This window comes from Lynx rufus, unplaced genomic scaffold (assembly GCF_022079265.1).
Source record: "Lynx rufus isolate CCGP_SWC_20201006 ecotype Redwood Valley unplaced genomic scaffold, mLynRuf1.p SCAF_4, whole genome shotgun sequence".
Lineage (NCBI taxonomy): Eukaryota > Metazoa > Chordata > Mammalia > Carnivora > Felidae > Lynx > Lynx rufus.
The window spans coordinates 7,174,240-7,186,006 of record NW_025814856.1 but is presented as its reverse complement, the minus strand read 5'-3'; the positions used below and the strand labels follow the sequence as shown (position 1 = coordinate 7,186,006).

Genomic DNA, 11,767 nt, shown 5'->3' with positions numbered 1-11,767 from the left:
TAATAATAAGAATAATAACAACAACAACAGCAACAATAATAGCACCAATAATAGCTAATACTAATAATTTACTGGGGGCTGGCTCCGTCCCAGGCCTGCTCCAAGAGTCCCATTGGGGGTGACAACCCATGCCTGTGCACAATAGCCTAATGAGGAGAGTGTAGTTAACTCTATCTCACAGATGTGCAGACCGGAATCCAGGGAGGGGAGGGCAGGTGCCCAAGGCCACCCAGCTGGCTGGTGGCAGGGCCAGGACTTGAGCTCAAGCAGCTGGTTCCAGTTGCCCTGCCGGGCTCTGCACGAGGACTCTTTCTGCTGGCTTATTCCTACTCATAAGGTCATGGTAGGGAATTTCCAAATGTCAGTCCCTTCCCTGATCTGTCTCACAGCCCGGCATTCCTTCTCTAACAGCCCCCAACCCCGCCACCACTTTACTGGCCTTCAGGGCTCCTGTCATGATCAGAGATCGTCTTATGTTATGTGCCTCTCACCCTCCCTTCAAGAGAGCAGCGGAGTGGCTTTGTCCATTTGCCACCGATAGTGCCACAGAGGGTACCCAATAAATATTTACTCCGCGAATCATCATCAACAGCATCAGCATCATCACCATAACGAAAGCGGCTTCTGTATGTTCAGTCCAGCACCCAGTAGGTGCTCAATAAATGTTCGTTGAGTGAATAATTTTCTAATATAATCACAATAATACTGATCATTTACCTTGTCTACGTTATTTTTTCTAAAAAACGTTTATTTATATATTTTGAGCGATGGAGAGAGTGGGGGAGGGACAGAAAGAGAGAGAGAGGGAGAGAGTGAATCCCAAGTAGGCTGCACTCTGTTAGTGCAGATCCTGATGCAGGGCTTGAACTCATGAACTGTGAGATCATGACTTGGGCAGAAATCAAGAGTCGGATGCTGAACCGACTGAGCCACCCAGACACCCCTATCTTTTCAACATTCTATCAACATCTTTCTAAAAAAATTTTAAAAAATTTTTTTAATGTTTATTTATTATTGAGAGACAGAGAGAGACAGAGCATGAGCATGGGACGGGCAGAGAGAGGGGGAGACATAGGATCCAAAGCAGGGTCCAGGCTCTGTGCACAGAGCCTGATGTGGGATTCAAACCCAGAAACCACGAGATCATGACCTGAGCCAAAATCAGATGCCCAACCAACTGAGCCACCCAGGTGCCCCTCTAAAAAACTTTTTCAGGGGCGCATGGGTGGCGCAGTCGGTTGGGCGTCCGACTTCAGCCAGGTCATGATCTCGCGGTCCGTGAGTTCGAGCCCCGCGTCGGGCTCTGGGCTGATGGCTCGGAGCCTGGAGCCTGTTTCCGATTCTGTGTCTCCCTCTCTCTCTGCCCCTCCCCCGTTCATGCTCTGTCTCTCTCTGTCCCAAAAATAAATAAAAACGTTGAAAAAAAAATTTAAAAAACTTTTTCAGTTTATTTATTGAGAGAGAGAGAGAGAGAGAGAGAGAGAGAGAGAGAGAGAGAGAGATTGAGAATGGGGTAGGGGCAGAGAGAGAAAGAGAGACAGAGAATCCCAAGCAGGCTCTGCACTGTCAATGCAGAGCCTTACTCAGGGCTCAAACCCATGAACAGCGAGATAACGACCTGAGCCAAAGTCAAGAGTCAGACGCTTAACCAGCTAAGCCACCCAGGCACCCCTCTATCAACATCTTCGTGTCACACAGTAGGAGCTTATAAATATTTTTGGTATCAGTAAGACTAACTTTAATAATAATAATAAAGGCAGCTACATGTCTTCTGCTCACAGTGCTACCCACAGTTCCTCAGTGAAGGAATTTACTAGTCGGTAAATATTTGAGTGAAAGAATAAATTAAGTAGTCGATAGTTATTGTAGGAATGAATGAATGATCTGGACAAATAATATTGAGTACCCAGTATGGGGCACTGGGGACACAGAGATGAACAGGACAAAATCTCTGCCCTAATGGGGCTGATATGCATGGGGGTGATAACAAGATGGAGGAGAAACAAGATGAATGAATGAATGGGTGGATGGGTGGGTGGATGGATAGATGGGTGGGCGGGTGAATGGGTGGATGAGTAGGTGGGTAGATGGATGGGTGGATGAGGATGAATGTGTGGGTTGAGTGAAGGGATGTGTGAGTAGGTGGATGGATGGAGATGGATGGATGGGTGGATGGGTGCGGGGGGGGGTGGACGGATGGGTGGGTGGGTGAATGTGTGGGTGAGTGGAGGGATGGGTGAGTAGGTGGATGGATGGGTGGCTGGGTGGGATTGGTGAATAGATGGATAGGTGGGTGGATGGATGGGCGGATGGTGGGTGGGGGGTGGGTGGATGGGTGGGTTGAGTGGAGGGATGGATGGGTGGGTGGGTGGATGGATGGAGGTGAATGGGTGGATGGATGGGTGGGTTGAGTGGAGGGATGTGTGAGTAGGTGGATGGACGGATGGGTGGGTGGGTGGATGGACGGATGGGTGGATGAATGAGTAGGGGGGTAGATGGACAGGTGAGTGGGCGGATGGCTGGCCGGCTTGCTGGCTGGGTGGACGAATGGATGGATGGTTGGTCTGGAGACTCCTCCCATCAGCACTCCTGGGTGCAGAGGGAAAGTGAGGCGGGGCAGCGCTCCCCTCCAAAGCTCCGCCCTGCAGCAGTCTTCGCGTCGGCCAACCGCGCCGCTCACCTGGAGGCCTCCCCTTTAAGACGCACTCACCTGGGCTCTCACCTGCGCGCCGGCGCTTCCGCAGGAAGAAGGAAGCGGCGCCGCCGTCGCCTCCCGGCGCTCCCTCCCCGCCTCCCAGGTCCGCCGGCCGCCACAATGTCCGCCTCGGCTGTCTTCATCCTCGACGTCAAGGGCAAGGTAAGGCCGGGAGCTGGGGATACGGGGGAAGGACAGGTGAGGCTGCGCTCCCCTGGAGCCAGGGGCGGCCCCTCCGCGCAGGCCGGGAGGCTCCAGAAAGCTCCGGGAGAGCGGGTACACCCCTCCCCCAATCCCTGGAAGTCGCGGGTCGAATCCCACCTCCACTGTTTCCCAACCAGGTGCCGGGGCTAGGGGCTTTGCCTCTCCGAGCCTCAGTCTCCCTACCCGTAAAAATGGGAATAACAGGTCCCCACCCAATAGGAATTAATATAACCCGATGAATGTAAACTACTTAGCACAGTAGCCCTGCTCCAAACATTAGGCGTTCAGTCGATTGAAGTTATTTCTGTCGCCTTCATCATCCACGTTATTAATATTTGGGGAAGATGGCAGGGGCAGGAGGCCCTCATTCCCTTTTGGGGCTCTCCCTTTCTGGAGCCCCCTCTCATTCGTCTTGTCATTTAATATCAACAAAACGGTGGTGGTGAAGCCTAGGGTGTTTGAGGACCAGCCCTGTGCCATCCTGGTTCTAAACACTGGACTAAACCACCTTAGGAAGTAGGTACTATTATTATTGACTGCTTATTTCCTGCCAGACAGAGGTATATGAGCTAACGGGAGCTATATAATCTATCTTTCTTCCTATAAGCTTTCTTTTTTCCTTCCTTCCTGCCTTCCCGCCTTCCCTCCCTTCCTTCCTTCCTTCCTTCCTTCCCGCCTTCCCTCCCTTCCCTTCCTCCTTCCCCCTTCCCTCCTGTCATCCCTACCTCACCAATTTGGTGCCTCTGAAGCCCTGGGCAAGAGCGGGAATTCTGGATCCAGGGTGCCTTGGTTCAATTCCCAGTCTCCCCAGCTGTTACACACCTGGTTCACACCTCAGTTTCCCCATCCTTCAAATGGAGAGGGTGATGGCACACCCCCCGCAGATTGTAGTGAGAACAAAATCAGTTAGCAAACATCCAGTCTTTAGTAGGACACGGCCTGGTCCTCCTGGAGGACTCCAGACATGTTTGCTGTTGTTATCGTGCACCCATTTTACAGAAGAGGAAACTGAGGCACAGAGTAGCAGAGTCTTGCCCCTGCCCTTCACTCAGGAGTTAGGGTCAGAACCAGGCACTCTGATGCCCCCGGATGAAGGGTCCCAGATCCCAGCAGTGACCGGGCCTTCTCTGCTCACGCTTAGCCCCTGATCAGCCGCAACTACAAGGGCGATGTGGCCATGAGTGAGATTGAGAACTTCATGCCTCTGCTCATGCAGCGGGAGGAGGAGGGCGCCTTGGCCCCACTGCTGAGCCATGGCCGGGTCCACTTTTTGTGGATCAAACACAGCAACCTCTATTGTATCCAGACTCTGGCTGGGTCCCTGGAGGCCTGGGGTGTTGGCAGCTCAGGTCCAGAGAGGGTGGACTGAGGACAGAAGTTGCACAGCACATCAGTGGTTCAGGTTGGGGGCAGGGGGTGGGTGGACAGAGGTGAGATGAGGGTGGGAGGACAGGGTGAGGTTTTAGGGTCCGTGCTCCATTTGAGACCTCCAAAATGGCACCTTTTCCTTAACCTTGCTGCCCATAGTGGTAGCCACCACGCTGAAGAACGCCAACGCCTCCCTCGTGTACTCCTTCCTCTACAAGACGGTGGAGGTAAGTTCTGGCTTCCCATTGGCCGGCTGGTCTGTCTGTCTACCTGTCTCGCCCTTGTCTTTCAGGATCCATCTTTCCTAGGAAGTTTTCCCTGACCTCGACCCATGGAAGCCCCATCTATCTCTGTGTTCTCATTAGCTGCTGTGGGATCATCTCTCCCTATAGGGCGAGGACCAAAGAGGTCCCAAGAGGGTATACTACTCAAATGTGAGCCAGAGAAAACCGGGTTCCAATCCCAGTGCCCCCTTTTCCTAAAAAAAAAGTTTTGTTAATGTTTATTCATTTTTGAGAGAGACAGAGATAGAGCATGAATGGGGGAGGGGCAGAGGGAGGGAGACACCGAATCTGAAGCAGGCTCCAGGCTCTGAGCTGTCAGCACAGACCCAGATGTGGGGCTTGAACCCATGAGCTGGGAGATCACGACCTGAGCCGAAGTTGGAAGCTCAACCAACTGAGCCACCCAGGCACCCCTATGCCATTTTCAATGACTGAGAAGGTGCTTGGTAAATACTTTCCAACCAACAAGAAATATGTATTGACTTGCCTCCTGCCAGGCAGAGAGGGGAGCAGCTCTGCATAAGAGAGACACAGTCCCTGCCTGTCCTGAGGAGTTAAAGGACATGAAGGTGATTCAACAGGGCATTAGAAGAACCAGTGACGAGGGTGCTAGACTCACCTTGATACTCAAGGGGGCAGGAGGGATGGTGGTGGCTTCACTGAGGAGGTGATATTGGAGCTGAGGCCTGAATGGCAAGAATGTCCCGGGGAAGAGGGGACAGCATATGCGAAGGCTCTGAGGTGAGAACAGAAAGAAGGCCAATGGGGCTGGAACAGAGTGAGACACGGAGGGTTTTTCAAATGTCAGATGACTGACAGGCCCTCTGCTGAGGTCACGCCTCCTAATCCCCAGAGGCTCTGGACTTGGGGTCCCCAAACCCCTAAAGCCCTGTGGATAGAATTCAGGGAATCCACGAGCTTAGCTGTATTTCTATATAATGGGTTTCCCTTGTCATCTTGTATATTTTATGTATTGGAAACCTTATTCCATAAACAGCACCAGATACACAGCATTTCATGGTACACACACACACACACACACACACACACACACACGCACACTAGTTCTGAGCCCTTCCAATCCCTCCTCCAGGAAGGCTTCCTGGACCTCCATGCCTCAGGGTTCCCACTTTGTGGTTTCCTCATTTTTTGCACTCAGCACGTTGTATCGTGTTGGTTCTGTTACCAGTCCATTTCCCTCGCTAGACTGTTCCACGAAGGCACGGACATTGTTGACTCCGTTCACCATTAATGTTCCAGCACTGATATATGGTAGACACCCAACAGCTGCTTGTTGAATTGATGGCTGGATGAGTGGGGCCGCAGCCCACGGCCCCAGCTACACCGCAGCCACGCCTCTGTTGGTGTCTGTTTCCCCACACCCCCAGGTATTCTCTGAATACTTCAAGGAGCTGGAGGAGGAGAGCATCCGAGACAACTTCGTCATCGTCTATGAGCTGCTGGACGAGCTCATGGACTTCGGCTTCCCACAGACCACTGACAGCAAGATCCTGCAGGAGTGAGTGGGCCACGGGGGCGGCCACGGAGTGAACCACTAATGGAAGGAAGTCGGGGAGGGTCAGGGAAGTGTCCCTGGGTCCAGCTGCTTGTCGCCCCTGCCTTCCTGACAGGTACATCACACAGCAGGGCAACAAGCTGGAGACCGGCAAATCTCGAGTGCCACCCACTGTCACCAATGCTGTGTCCTGGCGCTCTGAGGGCATCAAGTACAAGAAGAACGAGGTGTTCATTGATGTCATAGAGTCTGTCAACCTGCTGGTGAGCCCCCCACACCTCTACCCCTCTCCTTCCATGGCCTGGGGGCAGGAGAGGAGGCTCTATGCCCGTTGACACCCCGTCCTGTGTCATGTGCACCCTCAGGTCAATGCCAACGGCAGCGTCCTGCTGAGCGAGATCGTGGGCACCATCAAGCTCAAGGTGTTTCTGTCGGGAATGCCAGAGCTGCGGCTTGGCCTCAACGACCGTGTGCTCTTTGAGCTCACTGGCCGTAAGCATCTGGAGGGGGGCGCGCGAGGGAGCTGACCCTACCCCATCTGGGGACCCAGAGAATCGCAACCGGCCCTGAAATAAGCACTCGCCTGCCCTCTGCTGGTCACAGCCGGTGCTGCGGCTGCTGGTTCACTGGTGCCAAAAGTGGATAGATACTGCCTGGCACAAATACAATGGAGAAAAAGACCAATCCCTGCCCTTGGCGCTGACATTTCGGTGGGAGTAGGAGACAGAAGAACATCATATTGAAAAAGCTGATAGCAGGGCGCCTGGGTGGCTCAGTTGGTTGAGTGTCCGACTCTTGGTTTTGGCTCAGGTCATGATCTCACGGTACGTGAGTTCAAGCCCCGCATCGGGCTCCACGTTGACAGTGTTTAGCCTGCTGGGGATTCTCTCTCCCTCTCTCTGCCCCTCCCCTGCTCACTCTCTCTCTCTCAAAATAAACTTAAATTAAAAACAAAAAGAAAACCTGACAGCAAGAGCCAGATTCCCTGGGTTCAGATCCTAGCTCTGCCCCCGGCCAGCTCGGTGACCCTGGGCAAATTCCTTGTCCTCTCTGGGCCTCAGTTTCCTTATCTCTAAAACAGAAGTAATGATAAGTGGTAGGCAGGGAAGATAGGGCTAGAGACCCTGTCCCAGACCCCCAGGGTCACCTGCCTGCTTGGCTCCGAGTTTCAGGAAGCAAGAACAAGTCTGTGGAACTGGAAGACGTCAAATTCCACCAGTGTGTGCGGCTGTCTCGCTTTGACAATGACCGCACTATCTCCTTCATCCCACCCGACGGCGACTTTGAGCTCATGTCCTACCGCCTCAGCACCCAGGTGAGGCAGGGGAGAGGCCCCCTGGAGGGGGTGAGAGGTGACCCCAGAACCTCCAACAGCCCCCTCTTCTGCCGCCTGTAGGTCAAGCCGTTGATCTGGATTGAGTCTGTCATTGAGAAGTTCTCCCACAGCCGTGTGGAGATCATGGTCAAGGTAGGCCCAGGGGAACAATTACTTACTTACGGTGTTCGATCTGCCCCTCCCCACAATCTCCACCCTAACCTTCTCTCTCACCCTCCCTGGCTCCTCACTCCCCTCCGGCCACGCGGGTCTCCCGGCTGGTTCTCAGACATGTCAGGCACAGTTCCCTGTGGGGGTTTTGCACTGGCTGTTCCTCCTACTTGGGCTGCTGTTCCAGCAGCCGGGCCCACGGTTTCGGCTCCCCACCCTCTCACCTCCTCTGGCCTCTGCTCTACTGACCGGCGTCAGTACTGCATCTCCTCCTGTGTGGATTTCTTTTCCCCAGTAAGAACATAGTAAGTTCCCAGTAACGTCTAAATGACGCACAAATCTCAACTATTCACATTGTGGTTTCAACTGAGCCTCTACTTTGTAAGGGAACTAAGGGACAAGGGGGAAGAAATAAAAGATAAGCTGCCCTCAGGGAGCTTGCTACCTGGGGGACACAGACAAACCATCAGCAAATACTGTCAGAATTGATCCCTCATCTGCCCACTTTGCACTCCCTCCACCACATCTACCCTGGTCTCCCAGCTCCTGCCCTCGCCCCCCTCACTGTTCCTCTAAAGGACACCCGTGAGCACTTGAGTCTGGCTGCGTGTCTCTCTTCTGCCCAGAACCTTCCATGGCTCCCACTTCACTGAGAGGAAAAGCCAAAGTCCTGGCAGCCCACTAGACCCTACGACCATCTGCTGTCACCTTTGTGTCCTTCCACGGTCTCCCTCTCTCACTCCATTCCAGCTATATCGGCTTCCTCTTTGTTCACACCAAGCAAGGTCCTACCTCAGGGCCTTTACACTGGTTGTTCCCTTTCCTTGGATCACAGCCCCTCCCCGCCCCAGATGTCCACGTGGCTCCTTCCCTGATCTCCCTCAATTTTTTGCTAAATGTCACCTCTTCAGAGGCCTTTCCTGATTTCCTTATTTAAAATTTCAACTCCTTGGGACACCTGGCTGCCTCAGTTGGTGGAGAATATGACTCTCGATCTCAGGGTTGTGGGTTCATCTTTGGGGCACCTGGGTGGCTCAGTTAAGTGTCCGATTCTTGATGTCGGCTCAGGTCATGACCTCACAGTTCGTGAGATGGGGCCCCGCGTCAGGCTCTGTGCTGACAGTGCTGAGCCTGCTTGGGGTTCTCTCTCTCTGCCTCTCTCTGCCCCTCCTCAGCTTGCGGGTGAGCTCCCAGGTGTCCATGCACACAGATGCTCTGTCTCTCTCAAATAAATTAAAAAAAAATTTTTTTTTTAAATAAAAATAAATAGGAGCGCCTGGGTGGCTCAGTCAGTTAAGCATCTGACCGGCTCAGGTCATGATCTCGCGGTTCGTGAGTTCGAGCCCCGCGTCAGGCTCTGTGCTGACGGCTCAGAGCCTGGAGCCTGCTTTGGATTCTGTGTCTCCCTCTTTCTCTCTCAAAAATAAATAAACATTAAACAATTAAAAAATAAATGCTAGCTATCAAATGAAAACTCCTGTGTGATGGGCTAAGGGGCATCATTTTAGACCAGCGAAAGGTCTGAATGGAAGGCACCAAGAACGGGGTTTCTGGAGTCTCATGTGGGTGTGAATCCCGGCTCTGCCACTTGTTGGCTGTGTGTCTGCGAGCAACTGCCGCAGCTTCCCCGCGTCTCCGTTTCCTTGCCTGTGAAATGGGCAGGATGGTCGTTCGTACCCACCTCGGGGTTGGGGAGGCTCTCTGTGAGGTACTGTGGGGAAAGGGCTTGCTGAACATTGGCAGAATGCAGGAGTGAGTTCTTCACGCCCCGCCCTCTCCCCTGACAGGCCAAGGGGCAGTTTAAGAAGCAGTCGGTGGCCAACGGCGTGGAGATATCCGTGCCCGTGCCCAGTGATGCCGACTCCCCGCGCTTCAAGACCAGTGTAGGCAGTGCCAAGTACGTGCCCGAAAAGAATGTCGTTATTTGGAGTATTAAGTCCTTCCCGGTGAGTACTGGGTACTGAGTATGGGGTGGGGCCTGAGGCGCCTGCCCCTGCTGCTCGCGAGAGGCGGAGAATAAACTGGAGACCCATGTATGCATGCACATGGTTATCCTTTAGGGGTAATAAAGCCGGAAACCAGGCCGGCAGGTCCCTGCCTCCCAGGTCTTCAGGACACCAGCCCTGGGTTCAAGTTCTCCACCCTTGCCTCCCTGAGCTAGACAGTCTTTGGAAACCCACTTCCCTCCACGGAACCTCTGTTTGCTCATCTGTGAAATAGACAGGATCACGATACCCCATCCTGGGGCTGCCGGAGGATTCGATCAGTCCCTGGGGATCTGGTGGGGGGGGTGGCGAGGGCTCATCAGGGGACTGGAAAATGGGAGATGGTCATGAGAAGCACTCTGACCAGGCTGTGTCATTAGAAACTTCAGCTGTGAGGGGCACCTGGCCGGCTAAGTCGGTTAAGCGTCCAACTCTTGATTTCAGCTCAGGGCATGATCTCACAGTCTGTGGGTTCAAGCTCTGAGCTGACCTTGGAGCCTGGTTGGGATTCTCTGTCTCTCCCTGACCCTCCCCTGTTCGTGTGTGCTCTCTCTCTCCTCCCCCCCCCCCCCCGCCAAAATAAATAAACATTAAAAAAACAAACAAAAACCTTCAGCTGTGAATCTTGGCCAGGAGCTTTTACTGTCTTGTCAGAAAGGGACCGAGAGCAGAGCCTGCTTGGGGGCCACTGTGAGGATAGTGTGGGGCGTGTAGAGGCCTCTTGGTGTATCTGACGCCCCCATGTGCCCTCAGGGGGGCAAGGAGTACCTGATGCGCGCCCACTTTGGCCTCCCCAGCGTGGAGAAGGAGGAGGTGGAGGGCCGGCCCCCTATTGGGGTCAAGTTTGAGATCCCCTACTTCACTGTCTCCGGGATCCAGGTGAGTGCAGTGGGCTCCCCATTCTCCTACCCCTTGGCTCCTTCCCTAGCCGGTATCACCTCACCTCCGCAGCCGGTCTGTGCCATCTTGTTCCCCACTAGTATGTTCACTGTGTCTTCACCCACCCGCAAACCATACACCGTTCCCTTGGCCTCTGTCACCTTGTCCCCCCAAAACCACATCGTGTCTGTTCCCTTACACCGTGCTCTTTCCCACTCTCCTGTGCCGCCTCCCCCTTCCCCTACTCCCACTGCACGTGCCAAACTTTTGACGCAAGCCATGTCCCCTCATTACTCCCCAACCGTGCCAGCATAATCCCCCGAGTTGTGTTCCACACGGTACCCTCGCCACAGCCAGCCTGTCCCCATCACCTGGGCCACCTCTTTCTATTCCGTTCCAGGTCCGATACATGAAGATCATTGAGAAAAGCGGTTACCAGGCCCTGCCATGGGTTCGCTACATCACCCAGAGTGGCGGTAAGGCAGCCGGGCTCCCTGGGACGCTGGGGTCAAGGAGATCAAAAGGATGGTCTCGGGGCTTTGACCACGCTCTGGCTTGGAGGGCACCAAAATTCAACAGACCTGGCCCCAGGCCTATCCTGTCTTTATCCCTGTGTCACCCTGGGCCTCAGTTTGGCCCATCTTTAAAATGGGGGCAGCTGCAGTTCTAGGGTACTGATCTGGTTTGGGCAAGGGAGTGAACGCATAGTACCCCCATCTGCACCTGGAAACAAGCTTGTTGCTATGGTTACTATCCCTGTGTTACAACCCCATTCTTGTCCTTGTTACATATCCATGGGTTGATCATGAGCACTGGGGTGGGGGATAGGTTGTGGGGAGGGCTTTCTGTCTGTTTCCTTTCCCCAATTCTGAGATGGTCTCTGCTCATTGTTTCCCTGCAGATTATCAACTTCGTACCAGCTAGGAGAGAGAAGAGGTGGGGCCTAGACATGGGGCCTTCCCTCTCCCCAGGCTGGGACTGTAGACTTCCTGGGAGGAAGATGGGGGATGTGTGTGAGGGAAGGCCCCTGACTTAGCCGTTTCTTGCTCCCAGCACCCGGCATCCTCCCTGCCTTTCTCTCTACCCACAGGCTAGGAGGAACAGTCTCCCCACCTCCCTCTGCCTCCGGGCTCCCCACTCCTCCAATTTTATATGAAGAATAGAGGAGGGTCTTGAAGCCCCCCTCATGAGTGCCTTCTTGCAGTGACCTGCCTTAGGGGTGTCGGGGCCCCTCCTTCACAGCTGCTGAGCCCAGAGGCCACCCTGGCCCACCCTGAGTTTTAGGATGGTATTAAAAAGAATGAATCTGGCTGCTGTGTATATTACTGACTAGGGACTGGGAATGCCAGG

The 11,767-nt window shown here is 53.9% G+C and overlaps 1 protein-coding gene across 2 annotated transcripts; it reads left to right on the top strand.

Annotated features, from left to right (window-relative positions):
* The first annotated feature begins 2,528 nt into the window (after positions 1 to 2,528).
* Positions 2,529 to 11,726, top strand: AP1M2 (adaptor related protein complex 1 subunit mu 2). Of its 2 annotated transcripts, none has more exons than XM_047095862.1 (12): positions 2,529 to 2,857; positions 4,041 to 4,197; positions 4,427 to 4,494; positions 5,940 to 6,070; positions 6,183 to 6,330; positions 6,433 to 6,559; positions 7,240 to 7,382; positions 7,464 to 7,535; positions 9,341 to 9,499; positions 10,292 to 10,417; positions 10,818 to 10,893; positions 11,319 to 11,726. In XM_047095862.1, exons 1-12 carry the CDS (start codon positions 2,552 to 2,554, stop codon positions 11,339 to 11,341), a joined length of 1,536 nt encoding a protein of 511 aa, XP_046951818.1. In that variant the 5' UTR covers positions 2,529 to 2,551; the 3' UTR covers positions 11,342 to 11,726. The 2 variants fall into 2 exon arrangements, with proteins under 2 accessions (XP_046951818.1, XP_046951817.1); XM_047095861.1 differs by having other exon boundaries at positions 7,234 to 7,382.
* The last annotated feature ends 41 nt before the right edge of the window (positions 11,727 to 11,767 follow it).

Bases quoted from the DNA above. Each gene is read 5' to 3' on its own strand.
- AP1M2 (XM_047095861.1), top strand. From the start codon at position 2,552: ATGGATGGTTGGTCTGGAGACTCCTCCCATCAGCACTCCTGGGTGCAG. The intron at 6,071-6,182 runs GTGAGTGGGCCA...CCTTCCTGACAG, and splicing joins GACAGCAAGATCCTGCAGGA to GTACATCACACAGCAGGGCA. The intron at 6,560-7,233 runs GTAAGCATCTGG...CTTGGCTCCGAG, and splicing joins GCTCTTTGAGCTCACTGGCC to TTTCAGGAAGCAAGAACAAG.